At 42.9% G+C, this 20,853-nt stretch overlaps 1 protein-coding gene across 3 annotated transcripts in view; it reads left to right on the top strand.

The window, feature by feature from the left end:
* Window positions 1-1,170: 1,170 nt before the first annotated feature.
* The window catches only part of LOC146547655 (ATP-binding cassette sub-family C member 4-like), a 36,103-nt gene continuing 16,420 nt past the window's right edge, over window positions 1,171-20,853 (top strand). Inside the window, exons 1-11 of one of the 3 annotated variants that reach the window (XM_085263655.1) lie at window positions 1,171-1,287; window positions 4,422-4,574; window positions 9,832-9,942; window positions 10,333-10,453; window positions 10,707-10,931; window positions 11,042-11,131; window positions 13,526-13,689; window positions 15,403-15,528; window positions 16,321-16,570; window positions 16,683-16,790; window positions 16,905-16,994. In XM_085263655.1, the coding sequence (XP_085119781.1) occupies window positions 4,501-4,574; window positions 9,832-9,942; window positions 10,333-10,453; window positions 10,707-10,931; window positions 11,042-11,131; window positions 13,526-13,689; window positions 15,403-15,528; window positions 16,321-16,570; window positions 16,683-16,790; window positions 16,905-16,994 (1,359 nt within the window). In that variant the 5' untranslated portion in view covers window positions 1,171-1,287; window positions 4,422-4,500. The other 2 variants (XM_085263656.1, XM_085263657.1) reach the window with 2 other exon arrangements.

Raw genomic sequence — 20,853 nt, 5'->3', positions numbered from 1 at the left:
TATTTTGAGCTGCATAGGAGATGCATTGCACCATTAAACCTAAATCGACAATTCATGTGCTATTACTTATGTCTGAGTAAAGGAGCAACCAATCACACAACTGGCTCCGCCCTGTCTTTCTTGATTGACAGACAAAGTCATTCTGCTGAAAAGTCGCATTATGAAATAAATAGACCATCGGGAAAAACGGGATTTTGAAATAAAGACTGACTTTGAAAAAAGGTCATTTTGGACTAAAAACGGCTGGAAATAAATAAAATGCCTCAGGAATAATCTCTGTTATTGTGAAAAATAATGACCATGAAATAATATTTCACAATAATAAGAAAATTTATATAGTAGAATGTAATATGTTTCACAATAATGAGCATTGTTTTCAAAATGTGTTCCATTATTTCACAATATCATTCTCACATTACATATCTGTCTTATTTATTCACATAGTTATTTATTTCATCTTGACCTATTTATTTATTTAATTTTGAACACTTTGGAGTTCCATACCCCTCATGTTCTTCTTGTGCCCACCACTAGAAGCATGCCTATGGAAAAAGTGCGCCGGCACACAGTGCAGTGCGCTTTAAAGGTGTTATCGTGCACTTTTCCAGCCAGGTGTTTTCCTTTTCCCATTCCTCCCTGTACTTTTGCAGCCTTTTTTTCTTTCTCTGAGCGAACAAACATTGCTGCTCCAATGCTGGGCTTACACTGTGCGATTTTTGGCCCATTTTGAGCCGATTTTTGAGTCGTGCTACCGATTTGGTGATCGGCCCGATTTTGGCCTTCATCGTGCATCGTGTAGTATACGTGGGGTAACGAGAAGCGATTAACACCTCACGACCAGCTCCCGATCATCAATCGGTCGTGAGGGTGTCAACACAGCCGCTCACGCGCTAACACGTAAACGTCGGTGAAAAAGATGGAGCAGCATGGCTGTGCGGCGTGTGATCTGGACCCAAGCGATGGAGGCACAACTTGTAGAACTTTGGAAAGCTCATCCGAGCCTTTTCGATGTGGCATCACAAAATTATCACGACCACAACAACCGTGAAAATAGTTTGATTTACACTGCTGCTTAATCACAGCTGCCTGATCAATGTTTTTCAATTTAGCAAAGTTGATGGTGGTGGGGTGTCTGTGTGAGTGAAAGACAGAGAGGGAGAGCGAGCGACAGAATTTCTGTTATAACCTTCATTTTATGGAGGCACAGTGTGAGCACTCAGGTCTCATCAGAGCATCGGGCGGTATAGTGTGAGACTCTGCATCGTGACCTACCAACTTCTAACCCCTGTGAGTCAATCGTGCAGTTTGAGCAGGAGCTGAATAACGTGAATGAAAAAAAATCGCATTACTCTTTTGTTGTGGGCAGTCTGAGGTACACCTGTGCACTACTCATGATGTCAGATCAGCATCCTGATGTGGCACACCTGTGAGGTGGGATGGATTATCTCAATATGGCAGATGTGCCCACTACCACACATTTGGACTGATTTGTGACCACTGTTTGGGAGGGATGGTTATATTGTGTATCTGGAATGAATTTTCGGTCTCTACGTCCATCCCATGGGGAATGGGAGCAGTAACAAAGGTGTTGCGTTTATATTTTTGTTGAGTGTATCTAAACTGTGTAGTAGTAATATGAGAAATCAGTAATCTGAGAAATGTAATTTCTCACCCTGACCGGTTGAGGCAGATGGCCGCCCCTCCCTGAGCCTGGTTCTGCCGGAGGTTTCTTCCTGTTAAAAGGGAGTTTTTCCTTCCCACTGTTGCTCATAGGGGGTCATATGATTGTTGGGTTTTTCTCTGTATGTATTATTGTAAGGTTTAACTTATTATGTAAGTGCCTTAAGTTGACTATTGTTGTGATTAAGCACTGAATAAATAATGTCTAAAACTGAAGTTGATACTTGAGGTGGTGTGTGAATGACATTTTGAAAAATTTAAATTGTGTGTGGAAAGACATTTCTTGTAGTTAAGCAAATACTTCAATGAACTCATTTTGTTTGGTAATGGAATAGGATTTAATTTTATCAGAAATCCATACAGTAATTTTGGCTGTGGATCACAGGGTGCAGAGTGGGGGTCACCCAGAGTCATAATCCAGTGAGATATCTGCGTCACCTCTTATAGTTTTCCTGTAATCTGAGCTCAAAGATGAGAATATTAAAAGTACAGTAGAGTAAATTGTGCAAAGTTTACTATCAATTTTCTCAAAATCCGTACAGTAATTTTGGCTGTGGATCACAGGGTGCAGAGTGGAGACAGCCTAGAGTCAGAATCCAGTGAAATATCTGCGTCACCTCTTACAGTTTTCCTGTAATCTGAGGTTAAAGACGAGGATATTAAAAGTACAGTAGAGTAAATTGTGCAAAGTTTACTATCAATTTTCTCAAAAACCGTACAGTAATTTTGGCTGTGGATCACAGGGTGAAGAGTGGCGACAGCCTAGAGTCAGAATACAGTGAGATATCTGCGTCACCTCTTATAGTTTTCCTGTAATCTGAGCTCAAAGATGAGAATATATAGAGTACAGTAGAGTAAATTGTGCAAAGTTTACTATCAATTTTCTCAAAATCCGTACAGTAATTTTGGCTGTGGATCACAGGGTGCAGAGTGGAGACAGCCTAGAGTCAGAATCCAGTGAAATATCTGTGTCACCTCTTATAGTTTTCCTGTAATCTGAGCTCAAAGATGTCAATATGTAGAGTACAGTAAAGCAAAATGGGAAGATTTTGCTATGAATTTTCTCAAAATCCATACAGTAATTTTTGCTGTGGATCACAGGGTGCAGAGTGGGGGTCACCCAGAGTCATAATCCAGTGAGATATCTGCGTCACCTCTTACAGTTTTCCTGTAATCTAAGCTCAAAGATGAGAATATATAGAGTACAGTAGAGTAAATTGTGCAAAGTTTACTATCAATTTTCTCAAAATCCATACAGTAATTTTGGCTGTGGATCACAGGGTGAAGAGTGGAGATGGCCTAGATTCATAATCCAGTGAAATATCTGCGTCACCTCTTACAGTTTTCCTGTAATCTGAGCTCAAAGATGTCAATATGTAGAGTACAGTAAAGCAAAATGGGAAGATTTTACCATGAATTTTCTCAAAAACTGTACAGTAATTTTGGCTGTGGATCACAGCATGCAGAGTGGGGGTCACCCAGAGTCAGAATCCAGTGAGATATCTGCGTCACCTCTTATAGTTTTCCTGTAATCTGAGCTCAAAGATGAGAATATATAGAGTACAGTAGAGTAAATTGTGCAAAGTTTACTATCAATTTTCTCAAAAACCGTACAGTAATTTTTTCTGTGGATCACAGGGTGAAGAGTGGCGACAGCCTAGAGTCAGAATCCAGTGAAATATCTGCGTCACCTCTTACAGTTTTCCTGTAATCTGAGGTTAAAGACGAGGATATTAAAAGTACAGTAGAGTAAATTGTGCAAAGTTTACTATCAATTTTCTCAAAAACCGTACAGTAATTTTGGCTGTGGATCACAGGGTGAAGAGTGGCGACAGCCTAGAGTCAGAATACAGTGAGATATCTGCGTCACCTCTTATAGTTTTCCTGTAATCTGAGGCCAAAGATGTCAATATGTAGAGTACAGTAAAGCAAAATGGGAAGATTTTACTATCAATTTTCTCAAAAACTGTACAGTAATTTTGGCTGTGGATGACAGCATGCAGAGTGGGGGTCACCCAGAGTCAGAATCCAGTGAGATATCTGCGTCACCTCTTTCAGTTTTCCTGTAATCTGAGCTCAAAGATGAGGACATTAAAAGTATAGTTGAGTAAATTGGGTAAATTTTATTGTTAATTTTCTCTGAATCATACAGTAATTTGGGCTGTGGATCACAGGGGTGAAAGTGGAGATTAACCAAAACTGGGAGTGGATTGTGAAGTAAAATAGTGTCAGGACAGAAAACACTGCGTTTCTAAGCCAGTCGGCACCTATACCGTAATATGCGTAAGAGTAGTGCAACAACATTTTAGGTGCGGCTGGCGGGGCGGCTAGCTTGACTGCGACTTCGTAAGTGAGGGCTCACTTGACCGCAGTGCTTTAGGTGTACTGTCGTCCGAGACTTGCACCGCAGTGTCAGCGTTTGTTTCCCTGTTGGCCATGCTTGTTGTTGTGGTCATCTGTTGTCTTCCGGTATTTTCTCCGCAAGCGACCTTTCCTCGACCAATGAGATAAGCGGTAATCTGAATTGTCATACTCGAATTGTCATAAGTGTGCTGTCAGCTCATTGGTCACAAAGCAGGAGAGGGGCTGGGAATTATGTTTTCAAACAAAGCGTTAATTCCATTAACATTTATAGACTACTTTTGATTCTCACTGTATTACGGGACAAAGTGCGTCCCTTATTAGCTCAATACGGGACGTGTACTTTTGTTTCTAAATACGGGACGATTCCGTTTTTTAAGGGACGGTTGGCAACCCTATCCCTGAGTGAACACGGTGTACAGATGGGTACAGACAGCAGCCTCAGAGCACCCATCTAATATGGAGACTACAAAGGCAGACAGCAGGCGCAATCCTTTGGCCACTGCCAGCTTTTTTTCAAGGGTCTTTTTGTGGTAAGTGCATTAATGAAGATATTGGATTCCTCAGCATGTTGTTAGTATATCAGTCAAAAGAAAGAAGAAAGTTTCTGCAAATTATTCCGCACTGAGTGACAGCACTTAGGCAAGGCAAGGCAAGGCAAGTTTATTTGTATAGCACAATTCAACAACAAGGTGATTCAAAGTGCTTTACAGAGACATTAGAAACAAGAACAAATAAAAAGCATGATTTAAAATTGATTAAAACAAGCAAATAAACTAACTAATTAACAAACAAACAAACAAACAAACAAAACAGTATATAAAATCAAAACAGATAAAATCAGAACAGTAGATAAAATCAGTAGTTAAATGTAAGTTTTGAAATTTAAGCTTAAAGTGTGGATTTGGTGCTTTATTCAAATGCAGCTGAGAACAGGTGAGTCTTCAACCTGGATTTAAATAAACTGAGTGTTTCAGCTGATCTGAGGCTTTCTGGGAGTTTGTTCCAGATATAAGGAGCATAAAAGCTGAATGCAGCTTCTCCGTGTCTGGTTCTGACTCTGGGAACTGATAAAAGACCGGATCCAGATGACCTGAGGGATCTGGATGGTTCATACTGGGTCAGGAGGTCATTGATGTATTTTGGTCCTAAACCATTCAGAGCTTTATAGGCCAGCATCAGAACTTTAAAGTCTATCCTCTGACGGACAGGCAGCCAGTGTAAGGACCTCAGAGCTGGACTGATGTGGTCCACTTTTTTGGTCTTAGTGAGGACTCGAGCAGCAGAGTTCTGAATGAGCTGTAGTTGTCTGACTGATTTTTTAGGTAGACCTGTAAAGATGCTGTTACAGTAATCAAGCCTACTAAAGATGAATGCATGGACTAGTTTTTCCAGGTCCTGTTGAGACATCAGATCTTTTATCCTTGATATATTCTTGAGGTGATAGTAAGCTGACTTTGTTATTGTCTTAATGTGTTTTTCTAAGTTTAGGTCTGCATCCATCACTACACCCAAATTTCTCGCCTGGTTTGTGGTTTTTAGATGTATAGATTGAAGTTCTCTGGTGACCTGTAATCGTTTTTCTTTGGCGCCAAAGACTATTACCTCAGTTTTGTTTTTGTTTAGCTGGAGAAAATTGTGGCACAACCAGTCATTGATTTCCTCAATGCATTTACCAAGAGCCTGTACAGGGCCTCGGTCTCCTGGTGACATTGTGATATATATTTGTGTGTCATCTGCATAGCTGTGATAGTTTATTTTGTTGTTGTTTATAATCTGTGCCAGTGGGAGCATGTAGATGTTAAACAGAAGGGGTCCCAAGATGGAACCTTGGGGAACTCCACATGTGATACTTGTCTGCTCAGATGTGAAGTTACCTATTGATACAAAGTATTTCCTGTTTTCTACGTATGTTTTGAACCAGTTTAGTACAGTTCCTGAAAGACCTGTCCAGTTCTCCAGTCGTTTGAGTAATATGTTGTGGTCAACTGTATCAAATGCTGCACTGAGATCCAGTAAAACTAGGACTGACATTTTTCCACTGTCTGTATTCAGACATATGTCATTAAACACTTTGGTCAGAGCGGTTTCAGTGCTGTGGTTCTGTCTAAAACCTGACTGGAAGGCATCGTAGCAATTATTCTGTTTTAAGAAGTAACTGAGCTGTTGAGAAACTGCTTTTTCAATGATCTTACTTAAAAACGGGAGATTTGAGATCGGCCTGTAGTTGTTCATTTGTGTCTTGTCAAGATTGTCCTTTTTCAGTATAGGTTTGATTACAGCAGTTTTTAGTGATTCTGGAAACACACCTGATAATAAAGAAAAGTTGACGATCTGTAACAGGTCTGACTCTAAAGTCTTTGAGACCTTTTTGAAAAAACTTGTTGGCAGGACATCTAAACAGCAGGAGGAGGAGTTCAGTTTACCTAAGATGTCCTCCAGGTCTTTGCTGTTAATAGGTTGAAACTGTTTCATGGTGTTTAAACAGTTTTTTGGTGGACACAGTACATATCCTGGATCTGCTGTTGATGTACCAATTGCTTGTCTAATTTTTTGGATTTTTTCAGTGAAGAATTTGGCAAAGTCATTGCAGGCCATGGTCGAATGAAGTTCAGCTGCCACTGACGCAGGAGGGTTTGTTAGCCTGTCAACTGTAGAAAATAAGACCCGAGCATTATGGCTGTTTTTAGTGATGATGTCAGAGAAGTAGGACCTCCTTGCATTCCTCAGTTGTAAATTATAATTGTGAAGTTTCTCTTTATAAATGTCATAATGAACCTGGAGGTTTGTTTTTCTCCATCTGCGCTCAGCTTTCCTACACTCTCTTTTTTCGTTTTTCACCAGTGTGGAGTTTCTCCATGGAGACTTTTTCCTTCCAGAGATAACCTTCACCTTAATGGGAGCAATTGGGTCCATTACATTTAACATGTTAGCATTGAAGCTATTGACGAGCTCATTGACTGACCCTCTGGGCAGGTCAGGTGTTAATGGGAAGACCTGGTTAAAAATTGCACTACTGTGTTCAGTTATACACCGTTTTGTGATCACTGTTGTTGATATATTTGTGTGGGCTGAGATTTTACTTTCAAAGAAAACACAGTAATGATCAGACAGGCCCACATCAGACACAGTAACCTTTGAAATGCTCAGGCCTTTGGAGATCAGTAGGTCAAGAGTGTGTCCTCTATTATGTGTGGCCTCTGTTACATGCTGAGTCAGCCCAAAGTTGCCCAGAGTGTTATTCAGGTCTTTAGTCCCTTTGTCCTGAGGGTTGTCCACATGAATGTTAAAATCCCCAGCAATAATTACACAGTCAAAATCAACACAGATCACAGACAGCAGTTCACTGAGGTCATTAAAAAAGTCTGTGCAGTATTTGGGAGGCCTGTAAACATTAAGAAACACAACTTTGGATGGGGCCTTCAGCTGTAAAGCCACATATTCAAAAGACTGAAAACTTCCAGGAGATAGCTGCTTACATTGAAATGATTCATTAAATAAGACAGCAACCCCTCCTCCTCTCCTGCTCGCCCTGACCTCACTGATAAAACTGTAGTTAGGAGGGGTTGTCTCGATGAGAACAGCTCCACTGTTACTTTGGTCCAACCAAGTTTCAGTTAAAAACATAAAATCAAGGCTGTGCTCAGTGATTAAATCATTAATTAAACATTAGATCTCTAGCTGGGAAAACATTTTTAATAAAGCCAACTTAAGTGTTTTAGAGGTATTACTTGTCCCCTCGTGTTTGGGAGCAGTCTGTGGCACACAAGGTATGTTTACTATGTCTAAAGATCTTTTAGAGTGCAGCTCTCTGTGTTTTGACCAGGCCACATGTCTCCTGTCACCTAAAAGTACAGAAATTTTAAAACCTTCTAGTAAACAGGGTCCCAGCTTCTCCTGGGAAAAGTCATCACTGCCATAATCCTCACAGCCCGGACCCTTCACACATCACGCATCAGACTGCGGAGACAGGGCATGAAGAGGAACTAAGGGGGGCGAGGCTGGGCAATGTGACTTCGATTGCTCTGTTGAGGGTGGGGCTCGATGGCGAACCTTTGGCCGCTCTGGTGGGGGGTTTATGGGGGACAAAAAGGGATTGGGACGGGGGGTAGATCTGAGCCCAGCATTGACCCGCTCCATCATCTCCTCAGTGAATTTCAGGTGTGGGGAGGAGGGAGAAAGGGAGGGGGAGGAGGGTGATGGCCTGTCAGGGGTTTGGGGGACTGGGGAAGGTCGTGGTCCCTTGTCCTGGTCGTTGGTGTTGTTGAGAGAGTTGGAGGCAAATAGGGACCCCTCTTCTTGCCTTAGATGTCTCTCCTTTCTGAGGCTCTTCCCGGGTGGGGGCAAATGGAGCTCCTCCTCAAGGTTTCTGCTGGGCTTTGTCTGTTCTTGGAGTACTGTTTGTTCCTCTTTATGAGATAACTCCTCGTTTATCTCAGCCTTGGCACCAAGCACGGATGGATGACGTATGGAATAAAACAAGTTGGAGGTGAACAGTTTCACCCCTGACTTGTTAAAATTAAATCCATTTGCTTTGAACAGATGCCTGCGTTCCCAAAAAATATTAAAGCGTTCCGTCTGAAATGGGAATAAAGTATATCATAGAGATGAATCGGAATCTAGGAGCGAAGAGGGAATTTTTATTTTTATTTTTGTGTACTCAGTAACGACTAGAAGACTCGGGTAACAAGTAACTGAGAAATCAAATAGGTTAGAACTTAAAGGGCTTGCGGATCTTTTGATCTTTTTAAAGTGGGCTTTTAAAAAAAGGCCCGTTATATCTACAGGGAGAGTGTAAGTCAATCGTTCTATAAATGTCAAATGTAAACTGTCCATATTCCATAGGTGACTGAATATAGGCTTCCCCTTCGCATAGGGGCTTGTACATATTGTACATAACAAATATGTGTCAGTTACTTAAAGAACATCACGTGATATATCCCCTACGGGCATTCCGATGTACGTCTTGGCCCAGTCCCAATGTGCAAACTGATGCTCTCACAAAGTCTGAGGCTCTCAAGTATTTTTGAAAAGCTTTCATGCAAATAGAAGTTAAAACACGTTCTTTATTGCACATCTAGTTTAATCAGCCGTTTCTTTTTATTGGAGAAAACTGATGAGACTATTGCAATGAGCTCACTAAGTGACTTCAGTGAACTCTGTAAGGCTTTACAGAGAAACAAACCAGGGCCCTCTCTCGTTTCACAGACGACATTTAACATGTTTAGCAGTCACAGCAAGTATTCCTATTTGCTCGGAAGATGAAGGCGAGGCCAGAGCAGCTGTTTGCTATCTGCAACTTCACCACTAGCTGCCCTAAGTCGTACACACTGCTTTTTTAAAGGTTTATATATAGACTATATAGAAGTGGGTGTAGTCATTCGTTTCTCTGGACTGCAGTGTGAAGTCAGCGTATGCAGATTGATTCATTCCCACAGCCAGCCTCAAAGAGCTGTCTTTTTCTTTCAGCACCAGTTGCTTTCCTGTGCTTATTAGTTATTCATACACTGATCATCATCACTTGCTTGTTAATTCAAGAAGCTGGATACCTGTGAATTTACATTGTAATTTTAAATGTTCTTCCGGGACTGTGGCCGATATTTGATGTGTGAACAGCATTAGCTTTAAGAGATCCTCCAAGTCCATCACTAGAAACACTGTTTCTCCAAATAACTCATTAAGCACAAATAGTTCAGACATTCACAGTCAGCTTAGATATGTCTTTTCTAAACCACAGTGATTTGTATTTTTCTCTGCCAGATGGAAATGGTTTGTTTTTTTCTGTTTCAGTTGGTTAAACCCCCTGTTACAGCTTGGCCAAAAACACAGGCTCGAGAAAGGTGACATGTACAGTGTCCTTCCGGAGGATCGGTCTGAAACCCTGGGAGAGGAGCTGCAGAGGTACTTCAGCAAAAGGCTAATGTGACAAAACCAGAAGTGGTGCTGGTTAAGAAACATGTCTGTTTGTTTCAAGTTAATGTTTTATTTTTTTATAGTGTGGATTGCCATTCTGTCAACCTGCCACTGCTTGTAATATCAAGTGCTTTCGAGGGTCTGATAATTGTGTTACTGACCTGCTGCTAATTAACCTAATTAGCCTCAAAGTCCTCCAGTTGTTTCTTTTTAGTGCCACTTACCTTTGCAGCCTTCTCTTGCCCTGTCCCAACTTTGTGAGATATGTTGCTGCCATCAAATTTCAATGCAAATAATTTTCATAAAATAGTAAAGCACCTCTGTTGGAAATGTGTTTATAAATCCTGGGCTCAACTAATAAATTCATTTGATTTGCAGATGTTGGAACGAGGAAGTAAAAAAGGCTTCAAAGGAACTATGGAAGCCGCAGCTCTCCAGGGTTCTTATAAAGTGCTATGGAAAGTCCTATGCATTAGCCGGCCTATTTGAATTTTTTCTGGTATGTTGTGAATATTTACAATTGGCACCAGTGTTAAAACAATCATTCATGCACAGGTCGTATTTGAGATTTTGTGCGGTTTTCTGGCCATATTATTTCAGATGAGCTCAAATAAAAAGGAATACTGTAGTTTTACTGTATTATTGTATTACTAGCAGATATTTGAACCAATTTACCACATCCAGTACTAGTAATGGATAGAGTGAAGCTTGTTTGCATATTCCATTATGTATTTATTGTCTTTGTCGTAAAGGAGGCAATCAAAGTGATCCAGCCACTTCTTCTGGGAAAAATAATCCTTTTCTTTGAGAATTATCACCCAGATGATCAGAGGAGTCTTTGCATGGCGTATGTTTACGCTGCTGCGATGTCCATCTCCACGTTTGGACTGACTATCCTCCAACATCTCTACTACTATCATGTCCAAAGAACAGGCATGAGGATTAGAGTGGCTATGTGTCACATGATCTACAGGAAGGTCAGTGAAGATTCAGAAAATTTGCACAAGAGATGCAAATTTTTGAGCTCACAACTCTCAGAATAATTTTGTAAATTTTTCAAGCTGTTAAGTAAAAATGTTCTCATCAGGCTCTTGGTCTCAGCACTGAATCCATCGGACGAACAACCACCGGTCAAATAGTGAACCTACTTTCAAATGATGTTAATCATTTTGATGAGGTAAGGCAACAGATGACCTAAATTTGTAAGGGTCAAGAACCAACTCGAAACTACATTTGGAGAATTGTAACCGAGACAACAGAAGGACAGAGGGTTAACCTGGATGTACCCTTTGAAACCTTTTTTCATTAGGTATTTGAGTAGATGGGTATTTGTGGTAAATACAGGGTTTTTTTTAGATATTATTTAAAAGTTACTACACTAACTTGCCACAGGAGAATGATAAAGATGAAAAATCTGAACTCTTGACCCTCTGCTTGATGTTATACACTCAACAAAAATATAAACGCAACACCTTTGTTACTGCTCCCATTCCCCATGGGATGGACGTAGAGACCTAAAATTCATTCCAGATACACAATATAACCATCCCTCCCAAACAGTGGTCACAAATCAGTCCAAATGTGTGGTAGTGGGCACATCTGCTATATTGAGATAATCCATCCCACCTCACAGGTGTGCCACATCAGGATGCTGATCTGACATTATGAGTAGTGCACAGGTGTACCTCAGACTGCCCACAACAAAAGGCCACCCTGGAATGTGCAGTTTTTTGCGCTATTGGAGGTCTGGGGACCCAGAACCGGTCAGTATCTGGTGTGACCACCATTTGCCTCATGCAGTGCAACACATCATCGCATGGAGTCTATCAGATTGTCAATTGTGGCCTGTGAAATGTTGGGCCACTCCACTTCAATGGCTGTGCGAGGTTGTTGGATATTCGTGGGAACTGGTACACGCTGTCGTATACGCCGGTCAAGCACATCCCGAACATGCTCAATGGGCGACATGTCCGGTGAGTATGCTGGCCATGCAAGAACTGGGACATTCTCAGCTGCCATCTGCCCTGAACAATGTGAACCATGATTCATCCGTGAAGCGCACACCTCTCCAACGTGCCAGACGCCATCGAATGTGAGCATTTGCCCACACAAGTCTGTTACGGCGACGAGCTGGAGTCAGGTCAAGACCCCGATGAGGACGACGGGCATGCAGTCAAGCGTCCCTGAGACGGTTTCTGACAGTTTGTGCAGAAATTGTTTGGTTGTGCAAACCAATTGTTCCAGCAGCTGTCTGGGTGGCTGGTCTCAGACGATCTTGGAGGTGAACCTGCTGGATGTGGAGGTCCTGGGCTGGTGTGGTTACACGAGGTCTGCGGTTGTGAGGCCGGTTGGATGTTCTGCCATATTCTCTGAAACGCCTGTGGAGACTGCTTATGGTTGAGAAATGAACATTCAATGCACGGGCGACAGATCTGGTTGACATTCCTGCTGTCAGCATGCCAATTGCACGCTCCCTCATTGCTTGTGGCATCTGTGGCATTTTGCTGTGAGACAAAACTGCACATTCCAGGGTGGCCTTTTGTTGTGGGCAGTCTGAGGTACACCTGTGCACTACTCATGATGTCAGATCAGCATCCTGATGTGGCACACCTGTGAGGTGGGATGGATTATCTCAATATAGCAGATGTGCCCACTACCACACATTTGGACTGATTTGTGACCACTGTTTGGGAGGGATGGTTATATTGTGTATCTGGAATGAATTTTAGGTCTCTACGTCCATCCCATGGGGAATGGGAGCAGTAACAAAGGTGTTGCGTTTATATTTTTGTTGAGTGTATATAGGGCAGGGAAGAGGTCTGGAAGTGTCAATATAAAGCAAATCAATACAAAGTTGTCCAGAGAGATCACATTTATTGTATGACGAAACATTTCTGTCCACTTCCAGGATTACAGCACACCATCTATAGAGCATAAGGTCTGGCGAGTCCCTGTTCAGACGGTGTCATCACAAGATGACTGATTTTGAGCTAATACAAGACCTCACAATAACTTCTAATCAATGAGATTGACTGAGAGCAAACCTTCAACTGATAGCTAGCTATGTCATAAGGATGTATATAGGCAATTTTTGTATGGGTAGGACAATTAAGTTTACTTTTGTCTAATTCACAGGAAGTTGTTTTCAAAAATATTAGGCAGGCATCTGAATAAAACATCTGTACTTCCACAAATGAAACATGCTCATCCACCCTGGTTAACTGCAGTCAGGCATTAAAAGCAAGTCTCTGCGGCTATTTTGTTAATGCCACAAAGGAATCATTTTTGGGATAGCTTAAAGCCTGACACGACTGATTAACATGTGAGGGTGATTGCAGTCACACGAGAATCACAAGCATCTTAAAGCTGTTCTATCGGCATGTAGTTACCCAACACTTTATTGAGTATTCCTAAAATTTGTTGACCATTAGCACATTTCTCCAAATCTTGGGCATCTATGTTTGCTTACATTACAGGCTCCTTATGGTGACTGACAGTTTTATCCAAGTTGTGACCGCCACTTCCAAATGTCACACACTTTTCAAAATGTCATTTATAATGACCTCTACAGATTACACTCAGACTGCACTACTTGTGGGCGGGACCTCTGCAAGCAATGGTGATCATCGTTTTCCTTTGGTATGAGATCGGCCCCTCGTGCCTGGCAGGTGTGGCAACAATTGCAGTTATGATGCCGATACAGACCTGGTTTGGAAAACTCTTCGGCATCTTCAGGTAAAGGATAACTGGAGAAGTACATGGATCTTTCAATCTATAGACCTCTCAACGTCCAGCAAGAAACAAGACCCGACTGCAGGACTCATAGGCAAATTGGGCAAATGTAAAACACACCTTTTTATTAAAGTAGAAGCCCGATGTTCACAAGCTCCAAAATATCCACACACAAAAAAGACTAATCCAGGAAATTCCAAAACCCGAACTGAGACATACAAAGGTGGTTAAACAGGCAGACTGCCAGACTTCTTCTTGGATTTTAGACACAAAGGTGCATTGCTGCCCTCCTCTGGTACTTCGTAAACCAAGGAGGTCAAACTCATTTTACCTTGAGGGCCACATACAACTTACTTTGATCTTAAGCAGGCTGGACGAGTGGCGCTGTGATTTTTCTTTTCTAAAGAAATGTTGCTGTAGTAAATGAAAGACATGTTCGCACAAATTCAATTGTAAGAAATGTTTGAAATTACACAAAATGTTCTGGTAGCTCATTGCCCAGACTCTCCTGTAATTATAAAGCAGGAAGTGTTTGTTAATACACAGAAAACCTTCTGTTTCTCTTGTTCTCTTACTGTGGGCACATTATTTTACCGAACTTCTGCAGAGTTCTTCCCAACTCGGTTTCAATTATAGAAAGATTGGCACAGTCAAAAAAAGTCCTCCACTGACATCTCAACTCTCAACAAATTTCCCAAAATACTCTCTGTGTAACTTTTTTTTTTTTTTTTGGCTTTTAGCCTTTTGTGCTGTATCCATTTTGAGTTTTTAACCTCAGCATGCTAAGTGCACAGCTGATCATCACACCACTGTGACAAAAACTACTTTTTTTTGAGTTGTTGCATTTCATGAAGAATGTAGATTTATATGATCTCTCTAAAGAGTATGAGCTCTATTACCTGATCGAAGTGTGTTTAAGGTTCTGTATAATCAGTCTGTATCAGTAATGACCTTCATCGTAGCCTTAAGGATTGTCCTATGTTAATTTTTTTCTTTGGGTCAGATGAGTAAGTGATGGATGGAGGGAATTTTACTGCAGTCATAGAAATCCTAAACCTTGTTGCTTTGGCATTAGACACATTTGATGCATACAAACCCACACATAAACTCCTCTGTAGGACTCCCATTTTTAACTTTAGTGTATTTTATGTCCACCTAGATAACTAGGGAATGTTAAAGCTGATACTGAAGCCATGCAAATATTTTGCAAGACCGGAGCTAATGTAGAAATCAGACAGGAAACACCAGGGAAACAAGACACAGCTGAAACTAATCAGATGATTACAAAAGAAAGTAAAACTAAATACAAGACCCAAGAAACAAATGACAACCAAAATAAAACAGGGAATGAATAACCGAAACACTCAATATGACAAACTAAAAACAAGGAGAGGAAATAAGGGAACAAGAGCCAACAAGAATGAATCAAAGAAAATCAAACGATGAAGAACAACCCAACCAACAGAAATAGAAACTTGAACTAAAAAGATTCGAACTAAGAACTAAATGTTCCCTATGAATCTAAAAACATTTTAAAACAAGTTCCAAACTCTGAAACCCGAGTCCAAACCCAGGACCATGACAGGGCCTGTTTAACAATGTTCAATGACTGTGTCTATTTTCTCATGCACTAATATGTTATTTATAATGTATCATTAGGAAAACTAGCGGCCTCAATGACATGTTGTGGAGTTTTTTGTTGTTGTTTTTTGGCAGGAGCAAAACAGCAGTCCTTACTGACAGCAGAATCCGTATCATGAATGAAGTGGTGTCTGGCATAAGGATAATCAAGATGTATGTCTGGGAGAAATGGTTCTCAGCCCTGGTGACTGAAGTTAGAAAGTAAGGATGAGAATCACAGACAAACTGGTAATGTTTTGACACGAATCATTTTCTGAACCAGCAGAATACTACTGCATATATTATCCTTTTTTGGTACCCCTCTCCATCATCAACTGATTTAGCCCTCAGCTCTGACAGGCTCACGGGGTATTGTCGTCAAAACACAGGGAGGACGACAATACCAAGTTTGTGAATGAACTCCAGAATGAGGCGACATAGGATTTTCAAATTCAGACCAATGATGCACCTACTAGAAATCTCAGATAAGTTCAAATCCCGCTGACCTTAACCCCAAGGTCAGAGGTTAACTTTTCTGAAAATCACTTAGGATTTCCACGTTTTTCACATAGGTGCAAATGCTACAACTCTTACATAAATCCTCCTTTTGCAACATGTTTACATTTTATGTTTGCTTGTCTTTTCTTCAATTTGTGAAAAAGTTTATATTACTACTTTTTTTTTCTGGGGTGTTCTTAATTGGTACTGTTGTCCTCCTGCTGAAACTCATATCAAGAGTGATCCCTAAACTCAGTGGGAGGTTTGGATCCTGCTGTATTGGATAACCAAGAGTACTTAGACAGAACTTATCTACAGGGAGAACATGGGAATTCACAAAAAGCTACACTCTGACTTTTCTTTCCTTTTTCCTTCATAACTTAAAAATTAAATATATAATTACTGTCATAGACATATCAAAGTGAAACCGATGTTGCTCAACATCCTGCCAAATTTAAACTTAAAACTTTGCTTCAACTATGTAATCCATCTACATATGTTCTCTTATGTTTGTAGGAAAGAAATCAGTCGGATATTAAAGAGCTCCTACCTACGAGGACTCAACATGGCTTCCTTCTTTGCCAGCAGCAAGCTCATAATCTTTGTTACCTTCACGGTCTACACTCTTTTGGGGAACACCATGACTGCCAGCCAGGTGTTTGTCACCATGTCCCTGTATGGTACAATTAAGGTCACCCTGACCCTGTTCTTTCCTCTGGCCATTGAGAAGTTGTCAGAGACTGTAGTGAGCATTCGCAGGATTAAGGTAATTAATTTCTGTCATAAACTGTAGGAAAAGTTGGCAATCCAGTAGTCATGTCCAAGATAGTCAAACAATTTCCAAAGCTGGTGTAAAACCATGTTTATCATTTTCCCAGAATTTTCTCCTACTGGAAGAGATTGAGAGAAAAAACATTATGTTGCCTTTGGCGGAAAAGGGGGGAAACTCTATTGAGATCGAGAAACTGACCTGCTACTGGGATAAGGTAAATAGTGTAATATATTTCGTAGCGGTGTAACATATTGTTGTAGAACAATGACTGTTCCTGCAAACTTTATAGTTTGATGTAGTACTTACTGCCATTTTTGTCTTTGTTTAGAGTTTGGATGCACCATCTCTTCAGAATGTTTCCATCACAGCAAAGTCACATCAACTTCTGACTGTAATCGGACCAGTGGGGGCCGGAAAGGTCAGTAAACTTGTGTAATCTATTTTAGCATCCACCCTAAGATTATAGGAGTCTTTAACCTAACGGTTTATTACCGGATTCTTATACGCTGCTCAAAAAATAACCACTTTAATAACATATCAGATCTCAATGGGGAAAAAAATCATCATTACTGATGTGCACTGAGTAATATGTTAGGTGGTGCAACCTGGCAACATTGGATGAACTGAAACATAATGTCCCACAGGTGTTCTATTGATTTAGGTCAGGTGAGTGTGGGGGCCAGTCAGTGGTATTAGTTCCTTCATCCTTCAAGAACTGCCTGCATACTCTCACCACATGAGGTTGGACATTGCTGTGCACCAGGAAGAATCCAGGACCCACAAGCATATGGTCTGATAAAGTTCAAGGACTTTATTACAATATCTATTGAAAGTCAGGGTGCCGTTGCCTAGCCTGTAGAGGTTTGTGCATCCCTCTATCAATATGCCAGTGACTCACCACCAACCCAGTCATGCTGAATGATGTTACACAACATACGTTTTTCCACGACTTCTCCAGACCCTTTCAGTTCTGTCACATGTGCATGGGTTAAGCTTGCTTTCATCTTTGAAAAGCACAGGGCGCAAGTGGAGGACCTACCAATTCTGGTATTCTATGGCAAAGGTTAGTTGGGTTCCATGGTGCTGGGTGGTGAGCACAGGGCTTACCAGAGGGCACTGGGCTCTCTGGCGCCATTATTGTCATTTTTATAGGGTTTTGGCAGTGATCATCCAGTTTCCTTTTGTAAAACGGAGCAGATCCCAGTCCTGATGATGGGTTAAGGGCCTTCAACAGCCTTGTCCAGGTCTCCTAGAACATTTTCTTGTCTCCTGGAATTTCATTTACCGTTTTACCATGTGGGAGATGGACTACCTGTGCAATCTCTGTAGGGTCCAGGTATCGACTAACAACCCCCTCTGCTATTTGACTGATCACATCAATATCCCAAAAGTTTAACTGACTAGTTGACAGACTAGTTACACAATATGGGATCAACAAGAAACGAATTTTGGAATATCAACAAATTAAATCCATAGTAAAAAAGAAATTTAATCCCAGTGAAGCTGAATTACAAACACCACCAACTGTGGTACAATTTTTTTAGTCTAAAACCCCCCAAATCATTGTCTAAAATATACAGAACACTTTCTAAAATAGATGAATCAATATCCCTTCCTACTGCAAAATGGGAACCAGATTTATCAATCAACTTAGACCCAAACCTTTGGTCTCAGATATCCTTAAAAACCTTTCAATGGATCAGAAATCCCAGTTTGCAATTAATACAATACAAAATATTACACAGAGTGCACTATACTGGTCATAGGATGTTCAAGATAGGCTATACGCCTTCCAACAACTGCTCACACTGCACAGCAAATACAACGGACAATTACATCCACGCTCTTTGGTTCTGTCCACCAGTTCAGAAATTTTGGCGTGAGATATGTGTAGACTTATCAAAGTGTCTGAAATGTAACATTCCAGCCTCCCCTTTAATATGCTTGCTGGGCAACTTGGATGAGGTCACTGCAGAAATAAACACAGCCCACGTTGTTTTTATGGCCCTATGCATTGCCAAGAAAATGGTCCTCATTAACTGGAAAAATAAAAATAATCTTAATTCTAACCAATATAAAAACCATCTAATAGATCACATTAGTCTTGATACAACCTCTGCCATCACATTTGATCAATCCCTTTGGGCTCCTTTGATCGGCTTCATCACCTAGTGGGGGTGGGGGGTCATGGTTTGGTCCTGCCTTCGCTATTGTAGTTGATATGGGGGTAGGGACGGCCTTAGGGTGTCTGGGGAGTCCCTAGGGATGTTTCCCTGGAGGGCCTAACCTGGGGGATGTGACCATGACCTGGTTAGGAGCTCTGGGGCTCTTGGATGGTGTTTTCCTTGTGGCTGCGTACAGCGGAGATGGGAGAGGGTCTGTGCTGGTGGACGTTGGTTACTGGCCTGGTAGCCTGGCTGCCCCTGGGAGGGTCCGGGACGGGCGTGGAGGCTTGGGGGTCTGGGGGTGCTCCGCCCCCCGGTCTGGCTGTTGTGTCGCCGGAGCAGTGGGCGGGTGGGTGCAGGGGGGCTCGGCCCCAGTGCAGGGGACCTCTGGTGCATCGGCCCAACTAGGGGGCTCTTTAACTGGTGGGGAGGTTGTTATATCTTTGCAGGTGGTCTCCTCACTACAGGAGCTCACTCTGCAGGTGGGGGGGGGGGGGGGGGGAGAGATATTTAGGAGAGGTGGAGAATGAACTCAACCTGGGTATCTATTGTCTTGTGTAGTTTGGGAGATGATTGGATGATGGGGTGGGTGCAGTTTTCTCTGGGGTGGAGTCAGGAGGGCTGCCCCAGACTCTGTGGGGCTGGGCGGTGCTGCTGCTGCGGGCCCCGGTCCGGATGGGCCTGGGCCCCCTTGCCCTGGTGGGTTCCAGAGTGTGGGGGTGCCTACTGGGGTCAGCGGGGGAGCTGGCCCCAGGGAGGGGCCACTTTCCCCTCCCTTTCTTCCCTCCCCATCCTCAGCTGCCTCCCTATTCCCGCTCTACCACACCCACCCACACACGCAGGGCTTGGGGTGCAGGTATGTCACCAGGGTGCAGGGGAGGCACTCCCTCTCTGTCCCCTTCTGGCCACCTGTGCCTCAATTTTATTCTGCAACCTAGACATCCACATTACTCACACTCTCACATAACACATACATATAGGGCCTTGGGGGTGGGCACGTTTTACAGCATCCAGAGGATGGTTGGTGTATTCCAACCCACCTCGGGCGCTGATGCCCTACCCTCAATTTTAAATGTATTTAGACACTAAGGGTTTTCGGGAGGAGCCGTGCTGCTCTCTGAGAGGAAGCTAGTACCATGCTCTCCTGAGTTTTAAATGCACTTTAGAACAGCACACAGCAACACTACATATGAGCGGGCGTAGGGAGGTTTGAGGTCTTCACTCACCCCGGTTCTGTTGGCCGTCAGGGCTGGGGGGCTGGGAGGAGGTGCTGGCCGTCAGACTGGGGTCTGGGATGCGGGGCCTCCCTGCTACTGCAGATAAGGAGGTGGTCCGCTTGCCTCCACCCCAGAGAGAAGGGTTACATCTCCTGGGTCTAGGTGTGGCTTGCCCCTCTGAGGGCGGGGGTACCTGGACCTGGGATATGGAGTATGTTTGTTCGTCTGTGTCTATATGTCAGGTTGGGTCTTAGACTCAACCTCTCTGGGTAGATCTCAGGCCCTCTAAAGTACGGAGGCCTATCTCCCCTCACCACACTCCCTGCCGGTGGCTGATGCCCTCAGACCTTGGTGTGTTGGTGGTCCTTGTCGTCTGGGGCTGGGCACTCATGTATGTACCGGCTCACTCCTGGTGGCCGATTGGTGGGACCTAGCGCCTGTGGCCCGGCTGGGCCCCTTCCGGGGGGTGGGATGCCCTCAGGCCTCTGGCCTCTGGGCCTGAAGCTCGGTCCTCTCTGGCACAGCTGGCTGCCGGCAGAGCCCGCGGGCACGCCACTGCAACCCCCTCTGGCCTCTGCTCCGTAGCTGCTGGATGACCTCTCGTTTGGGGCTCTACTCAGCTCTTCCCAGGAGGGTGGCACGGTTCCCCCCCTTTTGGTGGTTCTCCTCGGGTCCTTGTACTCTGGGGCCTCTGGATATCTGGGGCCTGGATCTCCTCCATACCTGCTTCATACCCTGGTGGACGGGGCTATGGCTCCCCACACTCCCTAGCAGATCGTTACATGGAGAAACCTTTGGAATACAAGCATGCTGATCCACACAGGTATGCACACAGGTGTACACACGGGTATTCACAGACACGGACTATACCTTTCTTGGCTGCTGCCTCAAAGCA

The sequence above is a fragment of the Mchenga conophoros genome, linkage group LG23 (assembly GCF_057382185.1).
Source record: "Mchenga conophoros isolate Kocher_MC1m ecotype Shallow Benthic linkage group LG23, M_conophoros_male_GT1.1, whole genome shotgun sequence".
Classification (NCBI taxonomy): Eukaryota; Metazoa; Chordata; class Actinopteri; order Cichliformes; family Cichlidae; genus Mchenga; species Mchenga conophoros.
The sequence above is the reverse complement of the archived record's forward strand: the minus strand, read 5'-3'. Positions and strand labels throughout refer to the sequence as shown.